The sequence below is a fragment of the Pipistrellus kuhlii genome, unplaced genomic scaffold (assembly GCF_014108245.1).
Source record: "Pipistrellus kuhlii isolate mPipKuh1 unplaced genomic scaffold, mPipKuh1.p scaffold_m20_p_16, whole genome shotgun sequence".
Lineage (NCBI taxonomy): Eukaryota > Metazoa > Chordata > Mammalia > Chiroptera > Vespertilionidae > Pipistrellus > Pipistrellus kuhlii.
The window spans coordinates 26,103,590-26,131,347 of NW_023425471.1; the positions used below are offsets into that span (position 1 = coordinate 26,103,590).

Here is a 27,758-nt window from a genome sequence, read left to right on the forward strand (position 1 = left end):
GCCTCGGAAGTGGGGGGTAGTATTATACAGCAAATATAGGCCTAAACCTATGTTTTAACTGTAAAATTAGGGGGTCATCTTATACGCCAGAAAATACGGTAGGTGAAGATATAAGATAAAAACAAAAAAGATATAGGTAAGTAATAAACATGTCAATATATAAATCTTCATTTTGCCAACTTATTTTTATGTTAAGACTCTAGGATATGATGTCAGTTTTTCTTGAAGGTGAAATAGTGTTATGTTGAAAGTTAAAGAATTGGAATAGAAATTATGTTTGAGAAAACATTAACTTGTCATAAGCATTTAATCCCTTGGTAATTTTGTATCAGTGTAAGTACTGGGTAAAATTTCATCTCACTGTACAAAAGGCAATGTGTCTGATTACTGTTTAACTTACAAAGTTGCAATCATTACACACACACACACACAAACACACACACACACACACACCAGTTGTCATAAAATAGGAACATATGCCAATATTTGTTGCTAGGCATTAGAATGATTTTGGTATATAATAGGCATTCAGTAAATATTTGTTCAGTGAATGAGTAATTGTATTATAGGTCTCTGTTTTTTATCTTCTCAGTATCAATTTATTAATAAGAATGGAAAACCTGGATATTTACAGATTCAATAAAAATAAGCTTCATGGGCATAATGCAGCTTAACATGTTCTTTTGACAATTTTAAAAGATTCTAGTCAAGTCAATGTGTTAAGAAATTCACATGTAGATGCTATACTTTTTAAAGTATCTTGTTATTAATATCTTATAGAAGGAAATAGGTGGTAAATTTATTTGTAATACAGTGAATTACCTCTTGATTAAAAAAATGTGTTTTGCTATGCAAATAGAGTATAGATAACCAGCTTTTAAACATTCAGCAAGGAAGAAAATCTTTTATTACTAGAAGAACAGTATATATCAAATCTCTTTCTTTCTTGTTAAATTTTCAGGTGAAGGGAAATGGCTTCGAAACATTGACTATTACCGTTTAGATGGTTCTACTACTGCACAATCAAGGAAAAAGTGGGCCGAAGAATTTAATGATGAAACTAATGTGAGGTAGAAAACCTTTTCTGTTTGTGTAGAGTTATTAAAGATCATTTAAATCTACATAGAGTAAAATTCATTCTTTTTAGTGTATACTTCTACAATTTTTGACAATTGCAAGATATAGTCAAGATGTAAAATGGTCTCATCAACCCTTCAAGAAATTCATTCATGGAATCATGCAATTGTAGTCTTTTGAATATTACTTCTTTAACAAAGCACATGCATTTGAGATTCATCCTATTGTTATTTGTGTCCATAGTTTGTTACTTTTTATTGTGTAATATTTCATTGTATGGATGTATCATAATTTATTTGTATTTGAGAGACATTTAAGTTGTTTCTAGGTTTTGGAATTAAAATTGGAAGTTGCTCTAAGTATTCATGTATAAGTTTATGTGTGATCCATAGATAATTACTCAATGCAATAAAAATCCAGGAGTGTAATTCCGGGTTTTATGGTAAGTTTATGATTAGCTTTGCAGGAACAGGCAGTTTTCAAAGTAGTTGTCTAATTTTTTCATTTTTACCAGTAATATAAGAGTGTTCCAGGTGCTCTGCGTACTTGTTAACACTTGGCATTATTGTCTTTTTAAAAAATTATTTTATCCATTCTAATGGATATGTAATGATACCTCATGTTATTTTAATTTGCATTTCCCTGATGATAATTGATGTTGGGTGTCTTTTCATGTGCTTATTAGCCATTTTTTATCATCTTTGGTTATAAACATGTTATAGGATTTTAAAGTTAATGAAGTATTCCTGATCTCTCTATTTATTATAGAAATTTAAGTCATGACTCTTGTGCAATGTGGGAGTTAGGATCACCGAGCCCTCTCCCACATTTGAAAATCCACATATAACTTTTGCTTCTCCCAAAACATGGCTACTAATAGCCTACTGTTGACTGGAAGTGTTGCTGATATAATATGTATTTTGTATATAATATGTATTATATATACTGTGTTCTTATATTAAAGTAAGCTGGAGGAAAGAGAATGCTATTAAGAAAATCTTAAGGAAGCAAAAATACGTGTAAAAAGTTAACATATAAGTGGACCCAAACAGTTCAAACCCATGTTTTTCAGAGTTCAGCTGGACTTTAAGCCACTGTAGGTATAGGGAGTGCTGTATATGTCTTGTTGGTGTTGCTTCTAACTTAGCAATTAACAGACTTGAACTTCATTTGGAAGAAAAAGTATATATACATACATATAAACATATGTGTAAAAAGCATGGCCTTTAAGAAAAAGACGAAGAAATGGAGTTAGTTTAATGACAAGGTGGCTGGGGATGTCTTCATAAATGTGTTAAAGTATGAAAGATATTATATTGTGTATGTAAAACTTATGTTGTTTCTAGCAGAGTACTAAACTATTCCTAGGGGTAAGGCTAGAGAAATTATAGTTGTGAAGGTATTTAAAATGCATAGTCTGGGAGAGCTTACAGAGGGGATGGCTTGAGTACAGTAAAATTTTAAAGCATATGTTTAAATACCTTTAAAGCATGTAAATACACATATTTTGTTGACCATATTTTTAAAAATTATTTGTGTAAAGAAGTAATTTTTTTTTGGTTGGCTAAATTTTATTTATTTACATTTTTTTTAAAGACACATTTATTCAGCGTCATAATCAGACTATTACATTTAGCAATCAACAGCATGGATGCAAAAAAAAAAAAAATCTACATTAAAACCCTTGGTTGGAATGCTTTACACTTTCCACAGAACAGAAACTAAAATAACCTGTTACACAATTAGTCACAAGTACAGTCCTCAAGTTTTTTTTGCCCATTCACATGCGTATTGTCTAACACATGTCTTCTTTGTAGCAGCTAGGCCCTGCCACCACTGTGCTTGGCTGAGTTCACAAATCTGTTGTAACCTGTAGCTTCCCTGTCACTTCTCTGGCTCTCCTTCCCTGCTAAGCTTTGTTTCCTGGCAGTAATTAAAACCTTCTGCCACTGCCATAGCTACTGCTGCTGCTGGAACCCCCATAGCCACCTTGGTTTCGTGGTTTGGCAAAGTATTGCCCTCCACCACCATAAGGGCCAGAGCTTCTGCCTCCAAAGTTTCCTCCTTTCATAGGCCCAAAATTTGAAGATTGATTGTTGTAATTGCCAAAATCATTGTAGCTTCCACCACCTCCAAAATTGCTTCTATCATTACCAAATCCGTTATAATCATCCCCACTGCCACCATATCCACCACCACCACGGCTGCCACCAAAGGCACCACGGCTGCCACCAAAGGCACCTCAACCACTGAAGTTTCCTCTGTGACCAAAGTTGTCATTTCCACCAAAACCACCTTCACCACCACCTCCGAAGTTTCCAGAACCACTCCAACCTCTTTGGCTGGACGAAGCACTAGCCATCTCTTGCTTATATAGGGCTTTCCTTATTTCACAGTAGTGGCCACTCACAGCACGGTATTTCTGAATGACAATCTTGTCCACAGAGTCATGGTCATCAAAGGTTACAAAAGCAAAGTCCCTCTTTTTGCCACTGCCTCGGTCAGTCATGACTTCAATCACTTCTATTTTCCCATACTGTTCAAAATAATCTCTGAGGTGATGGTCTTCAGGGTCTTCTTTAATACCACCGACAAAAATCTTTTTCAGTTAAGTGGGCACCAGGTCTTTAGAATCTTCTCTTGAGACAGCACTCTTTGGTTCCACAACTCTCCCGTCCACCTGTGTGGCCTTGCGTTCATGGCTGCATCCACCTCCTCCACAGTGGCATAGGTGACAAACCCAAAGCCTCTGGAACGCTTGGTGTTTGGATCTGTCATCACCACACAGTCCATGGGCGTCCCCATTGCTCAAAATGGCTCCTCAGACTCTCATCTGTTGTTTCAAAGCTCATACCTCTGATAAAGAGCTTCCTCAGCTGCTCCGGCTCTTTGGGAGACTCAAACTTAGACATGATGCCTGCAACAGGGGGGATTCCAACAATGCTCACTCCGCGGCGTTCACCAGCAGAAAGCCTTTTTCATTTTTTAAATCAAAGTATTATATGTGTACATATCTTACCATTGCTGCCCCCCACCCAACTCCCACACATGCCTTCATCCCCCAGAGTTTTGTGTCCAATGGTTATGCTTATATGCATGCATACAAGTCCTTTGGTTGATCTCTTATCTCCCCCATCTCTCCCTAACCTTCCCGCTGTAATTTGACAGTCTGCTTGTTGCTTTACTATCTCTGTATTTATCTTCTTCTTCATCAGTTTATAATGTTCTTTATTATCCATAAATGTGTGAGATCCTGTGGTATTTTTCTTTCATTGACTGGCTTATTTCACTTAGCATAATGTTCTCCAATTCCATCCAGGTTTCTGCAAATGGTAACAATTCCTTCTTTTTTATGGCAGGTTAGTATTTCATTGTGTAGATGTACCATAGTTTTCTGATCCAGTCATCTGCTAGCAGACGGGCACCTAAGGTGTATCCAAATCTTAGCTATGGTGAATTGTGCCACTATGAACATAGGGGTGCATATATCCTTTCTGATTGTTGTTACTAGTTTCTGGGTTTATATTCCTGGAAGTGGAATCACTGGGTCAAATGAGAGTTCCATTTTCAGTTTTTTGAGGAAGCTCCATACTGTTCTCCACAGTGGCTGCACCAGTCTGCATTCCCACCAGCAGTGCACGAGGGTTCCTTTTTCTCTGTATCCTCGCCAACACTTGCCGTTTGTTGATTTGTTGATGATAGCTATTCTGGCAGGTGTGAGATGGTACCGCATTGTCGTTTTGATTTGCATCTCTCGGATAATTATTGATGGTATCCACAAATTACCTGAAAAATGGGGAAATGTGTAGCTAGCAATGGACATTACTTTAAATAAAGCACTTTTGATGTTTCTCTTGAAATTATCATGTTTTCTTTGATTACAAAATCTGACATTATTAATCAGTACACCTAGTAGATTCTAAGATTCTCAACAAAATATTAGCAAACTAAATTCGTTAGTACTTTAAAAAGATCATGCAAACATGATCAAGTGGGATTTATCCCTGGAATACAAAATGTATTCTGCAAATCAATTAATGTTGACACTCCACAGAAACAGAATGAACAACAAAAATCATATAATCTTATAAATAGATGCAGAAAAAGCATTTGACAAAATCCATCACCTTATTTATGATAAAAACTGTCAGCAAAGTGAGGATAGGGAGGAACATACCTCAACAGTATAAATGCCATATATGACATAACCACAAATAGCAGTATACTAAATGGGGAAAAGCTAAAAGCATTTTCCTTAATATCAGGAACATGACTGGGTTTTCTACTTTTGCCATTTTCATTCAACAATATATTTGAAGTCCTAGCTACAATAATCATACAACAAGAATAAAAAACTACATCCAAATTGGAAAGAAATAAGTAAAACTGTCCTTATTGCAGATCACAAGATACTGTGTATAAAGAACCCTAGAAATTTCACCAAAAACTATTAGAAACGATAATTGAATTCAATAAAATAGGATACAAAATTAATATTCAGAAATCCATTGTATTTTTATACACCAATAATGAACTATAAGAATAAAAAACTAAGAAAACAGATCAATTTACATCTGCATAAAAAATACCTAGAGATAAATTTAACCAAAAAGGTTAAAAATCATTACTTGGAATAATATAACACAGTAAAGCAGGAAATTGAAGAAGATATAAAGAAATGGAGTCATGTATCCTGCTCATAGATAGGAAGAGTTAACACTGTTAAAATATCCATACTACCCAAAGCAGTCTATAGATTTCAAGGAAATCCCTCTAAAAATAACAGTGTCATTTTTTCATAGAAGTAGAACAAATAATCCTAACCTGTGGAACCACAAAAGACCCTGAATTGCCACGACAATTTTGAGAAATAAGAACAAAGTTGGAGGTATGATTCTTATCAAACTCTACTATAAGGCTATAGTAATCAAAATTGCACAACACTGGCATAAAACACACATAGTTCAATGGAACAGAATTGAGAGCCCAAAAATAAACCCATGCCTGTGTGGTTGATTTATATATGACAGAGGAAGTGAGAACATACAATGAGGCAAAGGTTCTCTATTCAATAGTGTTGGGAAAATTGGAAAAAATACTTAAAATAATGAAACTAGACCGCTATCTTGAACCATATACAAAAACAAACTCAAAATGGATTCAAGACTTAAATGTAAGATCCAAATCTATTAAACTTCTAGAAGGAAAAATAGGCAGTAAAATTTCTTACATTTCTCTCAGCAATATATTTTTTCTGATGTATTTCCTTGGGTAAGGGAAACAAAAGAAAAATGGGACTAAAAAGTTTTAGACAGCTATGGAAACCATCATCAAAACAAAATGCCAGCCTACTGAATTGGAGAATATATTTTCCAATGTTATAATTAATAAGGGGTTAATATTCAAAATATATAGAGAACTCATCCAACTCAAAATAAAAAAATAAGCAATCCAATTAAAAAATGGGCAGAGTACCTAAATAGACATCTCTCTAAAAAGGTCATACAGATTGCCAATAGACATATGAAAAAACGCTCAGCATCACTAATCATCAGAGAAATGCCAAATGAAAGCATAATGAGATATCACCTCACATCTGTCAAATGGCTATCATCATTAAATCAATAAACAAGTGCTGACAAGGATGTGGAGAAAAGGGAATCCTTGTGCACTATTGGTGGCAGTGCAGATTGGTGCAGCCACTATGGGGAATAGTATGGTGGCTCCTCAAAATATTAAAAATAAAAGTATCTTACAATCTAGCTATTTTACTTTTTTGTATATTTCCAAATAAATTAAAAATACTAATTCATAAAACCATATGCACCTCTATGATCATTGCTATGTTATTTACAATAGCCAAGATATGAAAGCAAACCAAGTGCCCATCAATAGATGACTGAATAAAGAAGTAGTACATATATACAATGGAATATTATTCAGGCATAAAGAAAAAACAATGACATTTTACTATTTGCTACATAGATAGCCCTAGCGAGTATTATGCTAAGTGAAATAAGTCAGAAAGAGACAAATATCATATGATTTTACTTATGTGTAGAATCTAAAGAACAAAAGAAAGAAATATATAAAACAAACAGACTCATAGATGCAGAAAACCAATTTAAGCTTGGCTGGCAAGGCACAGTGATTGAGTGTCGACCTATGAACCAGGAGGTCATGATTTGATTCCTGGTCAGGACACATGTTGGGGTTTCAGGCTACATCCCAAGTAGGAGTCGTTCAGGAGGCAGCCGATCAATGATTCTCTATCTCTCTCCCTCTCCATTCTTCTCTGAAATCAACAAAAATTGTTTTTTGTTTGTTTGTTTGTTTGTTTTTTAAAGAAAGCCAATTTAAGGTTGCCAGATGGAGGGAGGATTGAGAGGCTGGGTGAAAAAGAGGAAGGGATTAAGAAGTGCAAATTGGTATTACAATTACTCATGGGTATGTAAATTATACCATAGGGAATATAGTCAATAATATTATAATACTGTATATGATGTCAAGTAAGTACTAGTATTATTAGGAGGGTCACTTCAAAAATTATATAATTGCCTAATCACTATGCTGTATGTCTAAAACTAATATAAAATAATATTTAATGTCAATTGTAATTGAAAAATAAAAATAAATGCTATTGAAACAATTGGTTATTAATAGGCTGAAAATGAACCATGACCCTAAGCCTTTCCATATTTTAAAATGAAGTGAAAATGGATCATAAATGAAAATGTAAAACATTATATTTGTTAAGAAAATATTAAAGAAAACATCAAGAAGTAAGGTTAGGCAAAGTGTTTTTAATCATGGAACCAAAGGCTTGTAAGACATTAAAGAATAAACCAATAATTGGGACAGTCAAAATTATAAGCTTATCTGTGAGATACTATGCAAGAAGAGGAAAAGACAAACCACATCCTTGGAGAAAATATTTGCAAGTAGCTTATCTAACAAAGGACTCATGAAAATTCTCTAAATGTAGCAGTAAAAAATATCATTGTTCAGTTTGAAAGGTCCAAAGACAATTCACTGAAGAGGATCTATGCATGGCAAATAACCACATGAAAAAATATTCAACATCACTAGGCAATAGGGAAATAGAAATTACCCACAAGGAGATACTGCTTTATATCTTTTTGAATAATTGAAATATAAAATAGTGACAATACCAAATGCTGGCAAGGATGCAGAGAAAATGTGTATCTTTTTCAGTGCTGGTGAGAATGTGAAATGGCACAACCACTCTCCTGTAAAACAACTTAATAGTTTTAAAAAAACAAATATTTGTTTATCATGCAACCCTGCAAACACACTCTTCAATATTTATGCCAGAGAATTTAAAACTTATTTCACATAGAAACCAATCACAGGTGTTCTTAGCATCTTTGTTTGTGATTTCCAAAAATTGGAAACAAACCAGATAACCTTTAATATGTGAATAGAGAAATAAATGGTAGCATATCTGTATAAAGGAATACTGCTCATCAATTTAAAAGGAATGAACTATTGATATTGATCCAGTCAACAGTTTAGATGGGTCTGATGGGCTTTATGCTGAAAGAAAAATGCCAGTCTTCAGAGATTACATACTGTATGATTACATACATGTGGCCTTGATGTAACAAAATTATATTATAGAGAACATACATGGGGTTGCCAGGTATTAGGGTTAAGAGTAGGTTGTATATACTAAGGGTAACACAAAGGAGGTTTTGTGTGAGTGTGTATGTGTGTGTGGTGATAGAACAATTGTGTATCCTGCTTGCGGTCATGGTTACTTGGTTCTACATACCTGGTAAAGTTTCTCAGAACTTTAACCAAACAAAAAAGTACATATAAAAACTTGTGAAGTCCTAACCAGTTTGGCTTAGTGGACAGAACGTTGACCTCTGGACTGAAAGATCCTAGGTTCCATTCCAGTCAAGGGCATGGACCTTGGTTGCAGGCACATCCCCAGTGGGGTGTGTGCAGGAGGTAGCTGGTCGATGTTTCTCTCTCATCCATGTTTCTGACTATCCTTAAATCAACAAAATAATTTAAAAATTAAAAATCAAGTAAAGCCGAAACCAATTTGGCTCAGCAGATAGAGCGTCAGTCTGCGGACTGAAGGGTCCCGGGTTCAATTCTGGTCAAGGGCATGTACCTTGGTTGCGGGCATATCCCCAGTAGGGGGTGTGCAGGAGGCAGCTGATCCATGACCCTCTCATTGATGTTTCTAACTCTCTATCTCTCTCCCTTCCTCTCTGTAAAAAAAAAAATCAATAAAATATATTTAAAAAAATAAAATAAATAAAAATCAAGTAAAAACTTGTGAAAGTTAAATCAGCTCTGTGTCTGAGTTCATAGCATTATACCAATGTCAATTTCCTGGTTGTCACAGTGTACTATAGTTATGTAAGTTATTACCAAAGGGGAAAGCAGTTTGAAGGGTACTCAGGAACTCTCTGTATTCATGCTGCACATTTGTGTGACCCTTAAACTATTTTCTAAAGGTTATAATAAAAAACAATACCTTTGTCACAGATGTGGAACACCTGGAACTCTCATACAGTGCTGGTGGGAATGTAAATTGGAATAACCAGTTTGAACTTTTTATTCATCTTTGACAGAACCATACACATACCCTATGATCCAACAATTCTACTTTAAGTATATGCCTAACAAAATGCATGTTTTTACCAATAGACCTATAAAGCAGCACTATTCAAACAATGGTTCATATTTTCATTGTTTTTCTTTTTAGTGTATACTTATTTTCGTGTATACTTTAATGCTGATGTTTAGTATTTAAATCTAAAAATATCCTGGTTAATTTGTCTCAGTGTAGACTTACATATTCCAGCCTGAATAATATCAAAGGTTAAATAGTTGTAAAATAATTCTTACTAACAGTTCAGTCACCTGTCTCTGGTTCTTTTATTTTTTTTCCTTTTGGAGACAAAATTAAGCAATTTTGCTTCCCACTTGTATACTTTTACTTGTTTAAAAATTACACTTATTGGGACGACATTGGTCAACATGAATAGACAGGTTTCATGTGTGGGTTTCTCTGTTACAAGATCTGTATATTGCGCCATATGCCCACCACCCAAAGTAAAATCTTCTCCATATATTAGGACCCCTCTTCCCCCACCTCTTTCCCTCTGGCAACCACCACACTGCTGTTTGTGTTCACAAGTTTCAGTTTTAATCCCACATATGAGTGAAATCATGTGGTTCTTATTCTGACTGACTTATTTCACTTAGCAAAATGTTCTTAAGGTCCATCCAAGTTGCTGTACATGGTCTATTTCATCCTGTCTTATGGCGGATAGTATTCCATTGTGTACATGTTCTACATCTTTTTCCAGTCCTGTCACAGGACACTGGTTATTTCTATGTCTTGACCACCATGAATAATGCTGCAGTGAACATAGGGGTGCAGATATCTTTGTGAATACATGAGGTTTTTGGGTATATACCCAGGAGAGGAATTATTGAGTCATATGGTAGCTCTATTTTCAATTTTTTGGGAAATCACCAGACTGCTTTCCATAGTGGTTACATCAGTCTATATTCCCATGGCAGTGAATGAGGGTTTCCTTTTTTCTACAACCTAACACTTGTTATTGCTTATATTGTTGATAATGGCCACTCTAGCAGGTGTGAGGTGGTATCTCATTGTAGTTTGGATTTGCAATTTCCTAATTGTCAGTGAGGTTGAACATCTCATATATTGTTGGCTGTTCATATGTCTTCTTGGGAGAGGTGTATTTTCAGGTCCTCTGCCCACTTTTTGATTGGGTTATTTGTTTGGTATCGAGTTTTATGAATTCTTTAGGTATTTTGGAAATTAAACCTTTACCAGAGCTACTGTTTGTAAATATCATCTCCTATCTGGTTGGCTGCCTCCTTGTTCTATTGTCTGTTTCTGTGGCTGTGCAGCAGCCTTTTAGTTTGATATTGTCCCATTCATTTATTTTTGCCTTTACTTCCCTTGCCTTTGGGGTCAAGTTCATAAAATGTTCTGTATGACCAAGGTCCATAAATTTGGTAACTATGCTTTCTTCTATGTAACTTATTGTTTAAGGTCTTATATTTAGGTCTTTGATCTATTTTGAATTAATTTTTGTTAATGGGAATAAACTGTAATCCCACTTGTATGCTTTTAAAATAAAATATGTCATTGATCACATGTATACCTTATAAATAAATACATCTATTGATGTAAATTAGACTATGTTACAATTCTTTATATGTCTGGTGTCTTGTAGTTGGTGGTCTTCTATAGTGCACTGACCAGATATTTTTTCATCTTTTGTATTCCCATTCTAGCTTAGTATTTGGGTTGCATAACAGTGTGATAACCATGCTTATTAAACTCATGCAACTCTATATTAGTGGATTCCTACCAAAGAGCTTTGAAGTTGAAGTTTTCTACAAAGTTTCCTGTGGTGTGTGTGCGTGCGTGCGTGCGTGCGTGCGTGTGTGTGTGTGTGTGTGTGTGTTTAACCTACATAGTTTATACTTTTCTATGTGCTTGATCCTTTTGCTGGTGTGGAATAGATATAAATAAGTGGAGTAATTTGGGGGCAGCATTTGCCCTTAAACCTTATATATGTCTATTAATTAAAGAAATCAAAGTTTGTTTTCTGTAATGATTATGTATTATTACAGCAGTATAAAGAAAATAATTATTGTAATCCTAGTGACCAGGATAACCACTGTTAATATTGTATGTATATTTTATATTTATATATATATTTTATTGGTTTTAGAGAGGAATAGAGAGGGAGAGAGAGATAGAAACATCAATGATGAGAGAGAATTATTGATTGGATGCCTCCTACATGGCCCCTACTGGAGATAGAGCCTGATACCTGGGCATGTGTCCTGACCGGGAATTAAACCATCTTGGTGTATAGGTCAATGCTCAACCACTGAGCCATGCTGGTCAGGCTATATGTTGTTTTTTTTTTTAATGGAGTTTCTGTTATATGTAAGGTTCTATATCCTGTTTTTATCACATACTATAATTTGCAAATTTTTAATGGAAATTTAAACTATTGAAGAACCAGAATATAATTTAGTCCTCTATTATATATATTTTTTGTTTTCGACCTTATGATCTTATAAGACTTGGTGTATAAAGGTATTTTATGGAGATGATTGAACGTTTATTATATTTCAGGGGTTTTCTTATTCTAAATTGCCAACAGTAAACAAATTATATAGTCATTCAATAGAATATTATGCAGCTACCAAGCATGATATTTACCAATAAATTTGAAGGAATGCTCATAGATCCTTAAGCAACCCCTTTCTACCCATGATTTCTATTCCTTGCAGGTAACCAATATCAACTTTTGGCAATTCTTCTGGTATTTACTTACATATGTCCTTTCTACAATCTCATGTGGGAATTTACCCGCATGCGTGCATGCGCGCGCACGCGCACACACACACACACACACACACACACACACACACATTTTTTTCTCATTTATTTCCTTAGTATATATTTTTAATAGTATTTATCTTAATTAATTTGAAGTGTTTCCTTTATTGTGAGTATTTAAATATTCACATTGAAGCTATTTGAAATATTGTGATTACTTTTCCTTTTTTGTATACCTGTTTATTTTTGTTGAATAGTTTATTTTTACTACTTACTCAATTTCTTTTTTTATGTTTATTTTATCCACTTCCTCAGTTTCTATGAATCTATCACTCATTCCCAAATTCTTCTACAGAAATATAAATTCTTGTGTTCTGATACATCAGGTTATCTATCAGTTTATTTTTTCCTTGAACCCATTCTTCTTGAGGTTCTCTGTCTTCTTGGTCCTATTTTAGCTTCCTCAGTATCTTGCGTCTATCTGATTTCTCTCCATACCTTCATTATGCTGCATTGTAATTGCATATCAGATACCCCTACTACACTCAGTTCATGGGACAGTTTACTTCATTTAAATGTACTTAATGCTAATAAGAGTACTAACATAATATGGACTGTTGAGTTATACTTAAATTTTCTACATTCACTCAGAAATCTGTAAATACATTGAATACATTATTAATATGTGATTTCCATATTTACTTTTATTCCTAATTCAGACTTTCATTTTTCAGCATTAAGATTCTTCCTGGGCATATAACACTTTAAATCTGATTCTTTAGCCATGTCTTGTTTTATTCAGTAAGTGAGAAATGAATTCTCTGAACTCTTGATTGTTCAGAAAACTGCCTTAGGATTAAAAAGTCATAGCATAATTAAAATATCTGTGAAACACGGATTACTAGAGAATTCATTCTATATTTTCATTTTCAGGGGACGATTATTTATTATTTCCACCAAAGCAGGATCTCTTGGCATTAACTTGGTAGCTGCTAATCGAGTGATTATATTTGATGCTTCTTGGAATCCATCATATGATATCCAGAGTATATTCAGAGTTTATCGCTTTGGACAAACTAAACCTGTATATGTATATAGGTTCTTAGCTCAGGTAAGTTTATAATTTATATTCTTTTTTTATTGTATTGTTGGGTGAAACAATATTTTTATTTTTGGAATGAAGAATATATATGTATTAGAGAGACAAACAGAGTTGAAAACATCATTCCTATATATAAAGCAGCAGCAGTCAGTTTTGGAATATCACATTTTTCTGTTTGTTGTTCTTTCATATCTTGACATCTATAATGTCAACTTTCTCAGACTGAGATGGATTTGCATGGGTAAACATATTTAGCTTTAAAAATTTTTTAACATAATTACAGATATCCCTTATCTCCCCCACCCCTCCTTTTTTTTCCCCTTTACCCACCTCCCAGGCTTTATCTCTCCCCCACTCACCTGCCAGGGAAGGGGGAGCTTCACCACTGTTGTGTCCTTGGGCTGTACATACCCTGTTTCCCCGAAAATAAAACAGTGTCTTATATTAATTTTTGCTCCCAAAGATGCGCTAGGTCTTATTTTCAGGGGATGTCTTATTTTTCCATGAAGAAGAATACGGTACACATTTATTGTTAAATGAAGACAAAGGAAATTTATTACCTGTATACGGTACAGTAGTACGGTAGTTGTCAACACAAATCAGACAAACTGTGAATCCTACAGTGTCAAGAATTTACTCATTCATTCAATGACAATCATGTCATCATCTTCTGGAACATCATCATAACAATCAATTCCTGAATTTCCTGGTGAATTTCTTGTGACTCCATTTCTTTCAGAATCAGTGGACCAAAATCTCTCATGTTCAGCCTAGTGGGAGGGGGAGGGACTTATATTTGGGGGGATGCCTTATATTTCACTCACAAGGAAACCTGTAAGTAGGTCTTATTTTTGGAGGATGTCTTATTTTCGGGAAAACACGGTATATGTTCTTTGGCTAATCCCTTTACCTTCTTTCATCCAGTTGCTCTCTACCTCTCTCCCCATAGCGTTTTCTGGCTAGTTCAGGAAAGTTAATCTTTTTTTTTTTTTTTTTCCATTAAATTATTATCTGGGTACATATCTTACCCGCCCCCCCTCCCCATTCATTTATAGTTCTTTTACTTAACATACATAGAAAAACCAATAACTAAATCTAAATTGCTTAAAGAAACAAAGGTCAAATGATCATTGTTTTTAGTGGCCACCAGAGTCTCCTAATTTGAGGAATGTAGATTCCTCAATACAAAGTAAAAATACAAAGTTAACTTATGATAATAGCTTTTGGAGCATATGCTACCCTTTCTACATGCCTAGAACTCTGGGTTTCTCAACCTGAAACTGGTTTTTATTGGTAAGTCCTTGCTCATTTGATGATCTTCTTTAGTACACGGCATAACTGGTAAATTACATTATAAACTCCTTCCTATTATTTATATTAAGAACTCCTTTTTGTTCTAGTTTAGAATGCTAAATATGTAATAGATATGACATTTTAGCTGCATTTTCTGTCCTGAAATTATAGAAAGTAAGACTTGATATAAAGTAATTTTATAGTGATTACTGAGAGCTTAATATAATCCATTGAAAAGTTATTAAGCTGCCCTCTTGCAATCTTACTTCAATACCCCTAAATTCTTATTTTATGTACTGATTTATTTCTGTTTACCTTGGTACCTAACTGCTTTCCTACTTCTGCCAATTTCAGAAATATATAAAGCAACATATGAATCATATTAATAAGATAATAGAGAATGATTTTTGTCAAGATAAACTATATTCAGCAAATGAAATGTCTCATGAATTAAGTAGCACTGCTAATAAAATTTGCTTTATGGCAGATATTGCTATGATGTTTTGCCATTTCATATTAACCAATAACTATATTTCCACTTGATTAAGTTTTGTGTTTACATAATTTACTTATTTATATAATGTTCCTTCTTTTTACAAAGGGAACCATGGAAGATAAGATTTATGATCGGCAAGTAACTAAGCAGTCATTGTCCTTTAGAGTTGTTGATCAGCAGCAGGTCGAACGTCATTTTACCATGAATGAGCTTACTGAACTTTATACTTTTGAGCCAGACTTATTAGATGACCCTAATTCAGAAAAAAAGAAGAAAAGGGATACTCCCATGCTGCCAAAGGTAAGCATCTTTAAATTAGTAGCTCAAAAAAATTTCATCATGGACTAAGGAAATTTTACTACTATAAATCTGACTACGGCTATATATCAGAATTTTTCAAACAGTGTAAAATTGTGTTTATTTTTCAAATGTATTTTTTATTGACTTTAGAGAGGAAGGGAGAAGGAAAGAGAGATAGAAACATCAACAATGAGACAGAATCATTGATCAGCTGCCTCCTGCTTGCCCCCCACTGGGGATTGAGCTGGCAACCGGGAATGTAACCACAACTTCCTGGTTCATAGGTTGATGCTCAAACAAAGAAACACACCAGCTGGGCAATTAAAAAATATATATTTTAATTGAATTTATAGGTTAATAAAATTATACAGGTTCCATGTATTCAATTCTTCATCTGTATATTGTATTTTCTCCAATTATTTTTTTTAAATCCTCACCCAAGGATATTTTTTCCATTGGTTTTCAGAGTGGAAGGGAGGGGAGAAGGGAAGAGAGAAAAAAACAACAGCACATCGATGTGGGAGAGACACAGCCATTGGTTGCCTCCTGCATGCACCCCAACTGGGGCTGGGGATTTAACCAGCTGGCAGCCACTAGGGATGCTATCAGTGTACAAATTTTGTGCACTGGGCCTCTAGTTAATACAGAATACCTATACCTTTTGTTGTTGTTGTTGTTAATCCTTACCTGAGGATATTTTTCCATTGATTTTTAGGGATATTGGAAGGGACGGGGAATGAAAGAGAGAGAGAAACTTCAGTCTGAGAGACACATTGATTGGTTTAAAAGCACATTGGTTTAAAAGCCTTTGGTTTAAAAGCCTCCTGCACATGACTCAACCAGGGCTGGGGACCGAGCCTGCAACAAAGATACATGTCCTTGATTGAAATCAAACCTGGGGCCCTTTAGTCTGCAGACTGATGCTCTATCCACTGAGCCAAACTGGTTAGGGCTACCTCTACCTTTTAAAAACAACTGCATAGTGTTTATTTGCCTTGTTTTGTTTAACTCTTGTATCTCCAACACCTTTCCTATCAGTTACTTAATTGCACATATGTTTATGTTTATAATTTTAAGGATAGTGAAATCTGTTTTCAATTTGAGAAAGATCATATATTCAACTAGCACCATGGTTGGCAAACTGCGGCTCACGAGCCACATGCGGCTCTTTGGCCCCTTGAATGTGGCTCCTCCACAAAATACCACAGCCTGGGCGAGTCTATTTTGAAGAAGTGGCGTCAGAAGAAGTTTAAGTTTAAAAAATTTGGCTCTCAAAAGAAATTTCAATTGTTGTACTGTTGATATTTGGCTCTGTTGGCTAATGAGTTTGCTGATCACTGAACTAGCATATCTCCTAAAATTTTACTTTACTTTAAACTTCAACTTTTATGATAGGAAGCAAACATTCCAATTTGAAAAGAGGTGATTGACTTGAACTTATTTGCTAAATGGTAAATTTCTGATTATATGAAATCTGTTTAATTTGATAAATATTTGTTGATTATTTGCTGACTTTGGAGGTGTACTGTGAGGGTACACTAATAAGAACAAGACATTGTGTATGCTTTACACTTGAGTTTAGCTAAAAGGTTGAGAAGTGACATGTTGTCTATGCTTTAAAGAAGATTTTAAAAATCTGCAGGGAAAGAAATGCTATTTAATTATTATTATTATTTTAAATATATTTTATTGATATTTTTACAGAGAGGAGGAAGGGAGAGAGATGGAGAGCTAGAAACATCGATGAGAGAGAAACATTGACCAGCTGCCTCTTGCATGCCCCCTTCTGGGGATGTGCCCGCAACCAATGTATTATACATGCCCTTCACCAGAATTGAACCAGGGACCTTTCAGTCTGCAGACCGATGCTCTACCACTGAGCCAAACTGGTTTCGGCTATTTAATTATTATAGGATGTCTGGAAATAAACCGTCAGTGTTATAACTTGGCATTCTGAGTCATAAAATATGTCATGCTTTTTCATTTATAGACTTTACTGTATTTTGATTTTGGTGCTGTTACCTTCGCTCAAGAATAAAAAGGAAAAGGATTATTACATGCTACATTAGCACAAAGTGTTTCAACTCTCCCAAAGGTTTTTCCAAAAGGAAAATAATAGTTAACTTATGGATTTCTTACTGGGTTTCTTATTCTTTTGTTCAAATTTCCTTCCTTAATCCAATAGGAACTGCAAAACTGATAGAGTTATTTTCATTTTTGAGGTGAGGAAATTAAGGCTTGGAGAGGTTATGTAACTTAACTAAGTTTATAAACTTAATTAGTGGGGAAGCTAGCCTTCAAACCAAATCTGCCTAACTTGAAAGCATGCACTCTTTATCATATTTTATTACCCCTAAATGGAGATTAGAAAGTTAATTCCAAATGCAAGAAATAATTCAGAGGACCTGGGATTTTTGGAATTAAGTGACGTGTAGAATGCATTTTGTTTTAAATAAAGCTGGATTTTAAAATATAGAATAATTTCACAGAAAATATCATTGTGTGATATAAATGTTAAGATTGTATAATATAGCCAGTTTCGCTCATAGCTTGTAAATTCCTCCAACTTATAGGAAACTATAAAGTTTACAAAGGTCTTTCTTATACATATTTAGTATCTGAAGAAACTGAAAGTTAGATAAGTTTGTGATTACCCAAGGGTATATGGCCAATACATGTTAGAGCTAGAATTTAACCCAGTAGTTTTCAAATTATATTCCACGGTGCCCCCAGGAGATCTACAGAGGTGGTCCGGAGCTACCATGTGGCTCAGTGAGTACAGAAAGGCCAGATAGCTAGCTCTTTCAATCAGTTTTATTCGCTCATTTTTATCTCTTTTATATATTGGGTTGCAACATAAGATTTAATTTAAAGAGAGGCTGTTACTGCTTTTAAAATATATTTTTATTGTTTTTAGAGAGGAAGGGAGAGGGAGATAGAAACATCAATGATGAGAGAGAATCATTGATTGGTTGGGAGTTTAATTCCCCTGGCCTGGTTAGGGCCTGTGCAGGAGGCAACCAGTGTGTCTCTTTCACATCAGTTCCATTCTCATTCATATTCTCTCTCTCTCTCTCTCTCTCTCTCTCTCTCTCTCTCTCTCTCTCTCTCTCGCCCCACTTATGCTCCCCCCCAGTAGATAGTACCGAATCCAATATATACTATGTTTTTCCTATACACCCATGCCTTTGATAAAGTTTAATTTATTAACCTAAGCATAGTAAGAGAGTAACAATGATAACTAATAATAAAATAGGTATGATGAATAAATTGGCCAGATGAAGAGTTGAAATTGAATGGGTAAGGTGGGGCCAGCTTATGAGAGCCATGGAAAGTAAATGAAGGTATTTGAATTTAAAATAGTATTCATTATAAGTTTATGAATGGTGCTGTTGTATGTGAATGTAGGCTTTTGAAAAATTAGCCGGGCAGTAAAAAGCAAGATGAGGACATACAATAGGGTAATGATTATGGAGTAAATCAGAAATTTCAAGAAAATAATTGATATAACTTAATAACTGATAATAGGTTTTAGCTTTTAATCTGTAAGCAATAAATAATTTAAATAATGAAGCTTAGTTTTTCATTCATTGATTTAAAACTTTTCAGGTATCTGTGATGTGCCAATATTTTAAGTATAAATTGATAATTAGGACTAGGTTCCTGGTCCTAAGGAGCCTATAGTCTAATGAGTGTATCCTAAGCAAATAAATATAAAAATAAAAATTTTGGAGTCTATAATTGATATCAGTACAGGCACCAAGGAAGGAATATTTGGTTCTTTCTTGGAAAAGTTTGGGATAGGGAATTGACTGATGTTGAAAATAGAAGTGGGTGGCTGTTTGCAATGCTATGAGGGTACAAGGTGAGGCCCTTCAAGAACAGAAAAGGAAAAAAATGCATAAAATAGCATGGTGAATTTTAGGAGTCTCAAGTAGTTAAACATAAATAATGGAGTGTAAAAAAGTAGTGGTAGAGTAATGGTGGGTGTGAGAAGAGAGGAGAACAAAGACTGACCATAGAAGTTAAAGAGATTGTACATTGTGTTATATGTTTGGGATCTATTTAATGATTTTTAAGCACATGACAAACATCAAATTTTCATTTTAGAAAAGTCACTTTCTGTGTTAGTGTGCAGAATAGATTGGATTAAATAAAATGGATGTTAAGATACTTGTTTGTATGCTATTAAAATTATCCAGAGGAAAGGGGTAATGCAGTCTTGAAGTAAGATGGTAGTAGTGGGATAAGAGAAATACCAGGCCCAATGTATCGATAGGTACTCTAAAAGGGGAAGTAGGGGAGACTCCTGCAATAATGTCAACACTAAAATTAATTTAAATAAAAATTATTGACTTTGTTTCCTACATTTATATTTAGAATATTATATAACTCTGTCCACCACTATTTGACTTGTATTTCCTTTAAGAAGAATTTGAAAATTGGTCCTCTCTGAAAATGGGTACAAATAGGTGTTTTTGATGTTCTTAGTGAGGAATTTCTTGGTATTTCAGCCTGCTCTTAAAGACATTTCAAAGTTGGTTCCTATTATTATGGTACAATTGCAAACACCTTTTTATATATAATTTTTAAGATGAAAGACTGCTAAAAATGATACATTTTCATTTCTCCCTCAAATTGGTATTTAAAAAAATGATTAAATTGCATGCCTTTTTGTTTTTCCCCCCTGTTTTCCTATGATAGTTCTAAAGGTGTTTATTTTAAACTTACTTCATATGCAGTTATATCTTTCTGCCTAATCACTTCCTCTTTAAGTCATTATTATGTAACTCCTCTTCCTGTATTTCTGTTCTTGTTTACTTTCTTCTACTTCTCCACTTTTCAGTTATATTTGATATCTCAGGCTCACTTTGTTAACTTGTCTTTTTACTTTTGCAGCTATTTAAAGGCAAGAATGCTATTCTTTGCTCCTTTTCTTTCATTCATAGTGAATGATACAATGTTAGCAGTTTTATATAGCCTGTTTCAAAATTCTAGTCACCTTTACAGTGATATTTAATGACTTTTTATTGTTTCTTAATGATCATTGAAAGTGGTGGTAGAATTAGACTTACTTTTGCAAGCAATAAAATTGAAATGAAGTGATTTATCTGTCACAGGTGTGTGAAAGGTAGGGAACTGGAGCTTTAATTTGGGTCCTCAGTTGTATATACTGAATCAGCTATGTTAGCTCTATTCACCATCCCATCCCATGAATTATATTTTGTTAAATCCTCTCTTTTTTTTTTTTTTTTTTTTTTTTTTGCTATTGTTGGTATTGCTGCTTTTGTGATCCTATTTTTTTTTTAATATACTGATATTAGGATCTACCAAATCATGTCTATCAGTAGTCTGTGCACATCTTTAGTTGTTCAGGGTAATAATATTCCTCTGCTGTTTTAAGCTACACCATGATTTACTAGTAAACTTATGAATAGTTTTAACACAGATTTCTAGTGATAAAGATTTGTTGAGTAATTCTTAACTGTTATTAAGATATCAAGATAATATCTAGCATCTGGTAATGTTTACATAAATTATGTTAGGGCAGGTATCTTTTCTGTTAATAAACTTAGGAATTACACAGATATCAGAGAAGAACATTTTGGTCAAGGTCATATTTCATAATATGCTTAAGTGGGAATATAGCCTAAGCTCTGTACCCTTTATTAAGAAAATGAAAGTCAGTAAAATTGGCATAAAATTTTTTTACTCTTCCTTTTTCTAGCACTACACTACATGTGTCTTTTTAAATGTGGGCTGTGTATTGGTAATTACAGGGAGAACAAATGAAGATTTAAAGTACCCAAAGTGAGGTTTCAGGTTTTTCTTCCTCCACCCTGATGTTGTGTACAATTCTCTCTCTTTGTCTTTAGTCCTTTATTCAATTTTAAAACCTCAAAGCATAGTTTAGTGAACAGAGATATTATTGTACAGTTTTATAAGCCAGCAGATGGTAATATAAGGCTTTACCTTATTCACACTTAACATTAGAGAGAAATTTACTTCATTAAAATAATTTGATGTGAAATGTAAAATAGCTAATCAACCTATTTCAGGAATTTGCATACATTTACTTTTGACAATAAAGGTTCAAAAGGACTCATTTAATTGTAGGACAAGTAACCTATAGTTTATTAACCACACGGTGGCATATGACCCCAATTTTTGTTGAAATGTACCTCTAAGGAGCCATGCAGTGTCATTGCCTCCTACTTCTCTGCATCTTAAAACAAGTTTATATATTTGTATTCCCTGACATAAAAATAATCATCTGAATAAGAACAGATCACAGAAATCATAATAAACTCTAGAGAAATTGTTTTAATTCTCCCATTTATTTATAAGTTATAAAAGATTTCCTATTCAGTGTTTGCTGGGATGGTTGATGCCAAGTAAAATGAGCAAATGGTTTAAGTCCTGTCCCTTTCCCAAGTAACCTACCAACCACCATCTTTAGGGTGTAATTTTAGCAAGACACATAAGCTTTCCAAGCTTCATTTGCCTCAATAAGATAAGAAGATAGTAGGACCTACCTCAGAAAGAAGCTAATCCATGTAAAGTACACTGCCTAGCACATGCTATTTTGTTTCCATAATTATTGTTCATACTAGGGGCCCAATGCATGAAATTTGTGCAAGAGTAGGTCTTTACAGCCTTATAGTCCCGGCTTCATCTGGCAGGTCATCCAGAAGGTCGTTTGTACAGTTGTTCCACTGTTTGACTGGGCGATTTGCATATTATGCTTCTATTATAGATTGCTATTGTACTCAGTTCAGACTTAAATGTCACAGGAGTCATATGAGGTCCTGATCCTTAGGAGAAGATTAAGCTTAGCATCACAGATTAGTAGAAGATTAAAAGTCATTTAGGGGCTGACCAGAGGCAGTAATTTCAGCTAGGTTGCATAAGAGACAGGTGTTTGAAGCTTGAAGTCCTCTAGAAATAAATTATAATCAAGAAGGAATATAATGTTCAAATAACACATACTGATAATCACTTCAAATGATGTTACTATGCATTTGTTTGTGAAAGTTTGCCCTTTCTAATATTCAAGGATTTTTCCCTTAAATAATAACATCATTTTAGAAGAATTGTCTACCTTATAGCCAGTTGATACCTCTGTAGTAATTTTTTAAAAAATGAAGGGGTGCTTCTAATGTCCCTCCACAAACTGCAAAATAAAGACTTGTTAATTTAAAGTGCTGCTCTAGCCCTGGCCACATAGCTCAGTTGATTAGAGTGTGGTCCTTACTCAAAGATTTACACGTATGCTTCTGGGTCAGTGCACATACAAGAATCAACCAATGAATGCAAAAGTAAAAGGAACATCAAATCAATGTTTCCCTCCCTTTCTCTAAAAAATAAAATGAAAATATCTTATTTGATTATATCACCTTATAATACAAAGAAAAACTTAAGGAGCCAAAGTCAACAAATATTTTAGGGAAATAGTTGTTGACAATATATGACTAGACCATGGTGCCAGTGATACCCCAAAATATCAGACTCCCTAACCCTGGCAGACTTCTACAGATCACTGCAAAAGGAAACATCCATCATATAAGAGACTTCCTACTTGGCAGAGTTGGGAGAGTTGGGGATAGAATGCAAATTTTCATTAGGGAGGATTTGGGGTAGACTTCAGGAAATCTCTCTCTCTTTTTTTTTTTTTTTTAACTTTTTTAATGAATGTGTTGGTTAATAAATTATATAGGTTTCAGATATACAATTCTATAATATATCATCTGTATATTGTGTGTTCACCACACCAGGTCAAATGTTCTTCCATCATATATTCTCCTATACCCTTTTATATCTCTCACCACCCCCTTTCCCTCTGGCAATCACCATAGTATTATCTGTGTCTATGAGTTATTTTTTCTTCTTCTTCTTCTTAATCTCTTTAACTTTTTCACCCAGCTCTGCAACCTCCATCCCCTCTGAGAGCTGTCAGTCTGTTCTCATCTATGAGTCTCTTTCAGTTTTGTTTGTTAGTTTATTTTGTTCATTAGAGTCCACCTATGTGTGAAATATTATGGTACTTTTCTTTTGTCTGACTGGCTATTTTCACGTAGCATAAAGCTCTCCAGGTTCACCCATGCTATTGTAAAAAGATTCCCTTTTTATAGCTGAGTAATATTTCATTGTGTAATTGTACCACACCTTTTTTATCCACTCATCTACTGATGGGAACTTGGGCTGTTTCTAGATCTTGGCTCTTGTAAGCAATGCTGCAGTGAACGCAGGGGTGTATATATTCTTTTTGATTGCTGTTTCAGGATTTTTAGCATATATTCCCCAAATTGGTAATACTGGGTCAAAAGGCAATTTCATTTTTAATTTTTGGAGGAAACTGTGTACCGTTTTCCATAGTGGATACACCAATCTTCATTTCCACCGACAGTGCATGAGGGTTCCCTTTTTTTCCACACCCTCACCAGCGCTGCTTTTTTGTTGATTTATTGAGAATAGTAATTCTGACAGGTTGAAAGTAATATCTCATGGCTTTAATTTGATTTTCTCTGACGATTAGTAATATTGACTATCATTTCATATATCTACTGGAGTCCTCAGGGGTGGGAGGCAACTCGACAATCAGGGGAAAATGATGCCCCATCACACCTCTGCTGCTGCCACTGCTGGCAGCGCAAGCCTCAGCCGGCCCTGGTTACCTGAGCCTCAGGAGGCCCTGGGAGGCTGGGCAGCCGCTATCCACGGCTTGCCTGAGCCTGGGGCCAACCCTGGGCAGCTGGGGGACTGAGGGGACTTGGGGACTCCAGAGGAAAGCACGCGGAGCAGCTGGGCCTTGCAGTGCCTGCTGCCTCAGCGGGGCTGAGGGGTCTGGGCACTACCATCTTATGGCTATGTGGGCTGCCATCTTTGAGGTTACGGCAATCAATTAGCATATTCCTTCCTTATTGGTTATGGGCACCATCATCTCTGAAGGCATGGCAGTCAATTAGCATATTCCCTCCTTATTGGCTGTGGGCTCTGCTGTCTTTGCAATGGTGTGAGGTTCAATTAACATATTTTCTATATTAGATAGGATTGGAGAACTGTCTATTGCTAATTTTTAAATTGGATTGTTGTTTTTTGGTGTTGAGTTTTATAAATTTTTTCTAATTTTTGCATATTAATCCCATATTTGATGTATCATTGGAAAATATGTTCTGTTCAGTGAATTTTATTTTCATTTTATTGATGATTTCTTTTGCTGTTTAAAACCTTTTTACTTGGATATAGTCCCATTAGTTTATTTTTTTCATTTGTTTCCCTTGCCTGAGGTATTATGTCAGAAAAAGTATTGCTATGAGAACTGTCCAAGGTTTTACTGCGTATGTTTTCAATGGATTAAACATTAGAATCTTCAATCCATTTTGAGTTCATTCTTGTGTATGGTATAAGAAGGTGGTCTAGATTCATTTTTGAACACATCTAATTTTTGCAACGCCATTTATTGAATAGACTATATCCCATTGTATGATTTTGCCTCCTTTGTCAAATATTAATTTACTATAAAGATGAGGATTTATCTTTGGGGCTCTCTGTTCTGTTCCATTGATCTATATGTCTGTTTCTATGACACTACCATGCTGTTTTGATTACTATGGCCTTATAGTATAGTTTGATATCAGGTAGCATGATTCCTCCAACTTTATTCTTTTTTCTCAAGACTGTTATAGCTATTTGGGGTCTTTTGTGGTTCCATATAAATTTGTGGAATATTCTTATTCTGTGAAATATGCCATTGATGTCTTGATAGTAGTGGCGTTGAACCTATAGATTGCTTTGGGTAGTATGGATATTTTAATGATGTTAATTCTATCAATCCATTAGCACAGTATATGCTTCCACTTATTTCTTTCTTCTTCATTTTTTTTTTTTTTTTTTTTTGTCATTGTCTTATAATTTTCCAAGTCCGGGTCTTTTAACATTCTTGGTTAAATATATTTCTAGGTATTTTATATTTTGATGTAATTATAAATGAGATTGTTTTCTTAGTTTTCCCTTTCTGATAGTTTGTTAATGGTCTATAAAAATGCAACTGGTTTCTGGATATTTACTTTTGTATCCTAATACTTTACTGAATTCATTAATTGGTTTATTTTTTTTGGTGGAATCTTTAGTATTCTCTGTATACAGTATCATCTCAACTCCAAATAATCACAGTTTTATTTTTTCTGAACCAATTTGGATGCCTTTTATTTTTTTCTTCTTCTTTCATTGCTGTGCCTAGGACTTATAGTATTATCTACATATATAAAAGACTAATATACTGAGTGTCCTTCCCTACATCCAGGTAATGACATCATGTAGCAATGCCCAGATTCCTCTCCCTAGTGACTAGCGACTACCCTCCTTGCAGTTTCTTCAGCCCAGGAGCATGACTTGCTTTATAGCAGATGGAAACACTATACACTGTAATCAAATGTTTGTAAAGCATTTTCCCATGCCTCATCTCATTTGATCATCACAGAAATCCTGGAGGTGGTAGATAGGAGATGTGGTGGAATCCAATTTTCTTTTCCTTAACCAGAAAAAGCTGAGGCATACAACATGACAGGGAAAGAATTTGGAGTAATAGTCATACGGTTCATAAACCAGATGGATGAGAAAAGCAGCAAATTATGCAAAAATCAGGAAGAAATCAAAAGTGATATGGCTACAATAAAAAATGTCATGGAAGGTTTCAATAGTAGACTAGAAGAAGCACAGAACCAAATCAGTGAGTTAGAAGATAAGGTAGAGAAACAAGTCCAATCTGAACAGCAACTGGAGAAAAAAATTAAAAAGCAAGAGGAGAGCCTAAGGGAGCTTTGGGACAACACAAAACGAAGTAACATATGTATAAAAGGTGTGCCAAAAGGACAAGAAGAGCAGCAAGGTTTAGATAATCTATTTGAAGAAATAATGACAGGAAACTTCATGGAAGAAAAAAGTTGCACAAGTACAGAGAGTCCCAAGCAAAATGAATCCCAAAAGACCCACACCAAGACACGTCATAATTACAATGGCAAATGTTAACGACAAAGAGAGAATCTTAAAGGCTGCAAGAGAGAGAATGTGTGTTACTTACAAAGGATCCCCCATCAGATTATCAAATGATTTCTCAACAGAAACACATCAAGCCAGAAGGGAATGGAATGAAGTATACAAAGTGATGTAAAGCAAAGGTCTGGAGCTAAAAATACTCTAGCAAAACTCAGACAAAAAAGTCTAAGGGAGTTTATCACTACCAAGCCAGTGATGCAAGAAATGCTAAAGGGAATGCTGTAAAAAGAAGAAATAGAAAGGGAGGAAGGAAAACAGGTATCAAGTACAGAAATGGCTACAAACAAGTACCCATCAATAATAACATAAATGGATTAAATGCTCCAATCAAAAAACTTTGGGTGAGTGAATGGATAAGGAAACATGCCCCATACATATGCTGTCTACAGGAGACTTACCTCAGAACATGGGACTCACGCAGACTGGCAGTGAAGGGATTGAAAAATATCTATCAGGCAAATGGAAATGAAGAAAAAAAAAAAAGAGTGTGTAGCAATACTTATATCTGACAAAATAGACCTCAAAGTGAAGACCATAACAGGAGACAAGGAAGGCCACTTCATAATTCTAAAGGGATCAATTAAACAAGAGGATATAACTCTAGTAAATATTTATGTGCCCAATGTAAGCACACAAATACAAAACAAATTCTGGAAGATATCAGGGAAGAGATTAACGGCAACATAATCATAGTAGGAAACTTTAATACCCCATTAACATCACTGGATAAATCCTCTAGACAAAAAATTAGCAAAGAAACTTTAATCCTAAATGACTCACTAGATCAGATGGACTTAATCGATACCTTCAGAACATTATACTCCAAAACTACAGAATATACATTCTTCTCAAGTTCACATGGGGCATTTTCAAAGATAGACCCCATATTGGGACACAGGCAAAGTCTCTCCAAATTCAAGAGGATTGAAATCATATCAAGCATCTTCCCTGATAGAGGCTTTTTCTTCCTTATATCGGAAGATTTCTGTCATTATTTCTTTAAACAGGTTTTCTATTCATTACTCAGTTTCCTCTCCTTCTGGAACCCTTATTAT

At 34.7% G+C, this 27,758-nt stretch overlaps 1 protein-coding gene, 1 long non-coding RNA gene and 1 pseudogene across 11 annotated transcripts in view; 1 reads left to right on the forward strand and 2 right to left on the reverse strand.

The window, feature by feature from the left end:
* The window catches only part of ATRX (ATRX chromatin remodeler), a 236,322-nt gene that overhangs the window by 182,739 nt on the left and 25,825 nt on the right, over positions 1 to 27,758 (forward strand). For all 10 annotated transcript variants that reach the window (XM_036439867.2, XM_036439869.2, XM_036439876.2 and 7 more), the window contains 3 exons: positions 962 to 1,070; positions 13,391 to 13,568; positions 15,454 to 15,648. In XM_036439867.2, coding sequence (XP_036295760.1) covers positions 962 to 1,070; positions 13,391 to 13,568; positions 15,454 to 15,648 — 482 coding nt within the window. The remainder of the gene's footprint in view (positions 1 to 961; positions 1,071 to 13,390; positions 13,569 to 15,453; positions 15,649 to 27,758) is intronic.
* LOC118719984 lies at positions 2,708 to 27,423 on the reverse strand. The gene is made up of 3 exons (XR_004988332.2): positions 27,413 to 27,423; positions 17,198 to 17,212; positions 2,708 to 2,991 (listed from the first exon to the last, which is right to left on the reverse strand). It is a non-coding gene; the product is annotated as an uncharacterized LOC118719984 (long non-coding RNA).
* Positions 2,997 to 4,028, reverse strand: LOC118719983 (annotated as a pseudogene).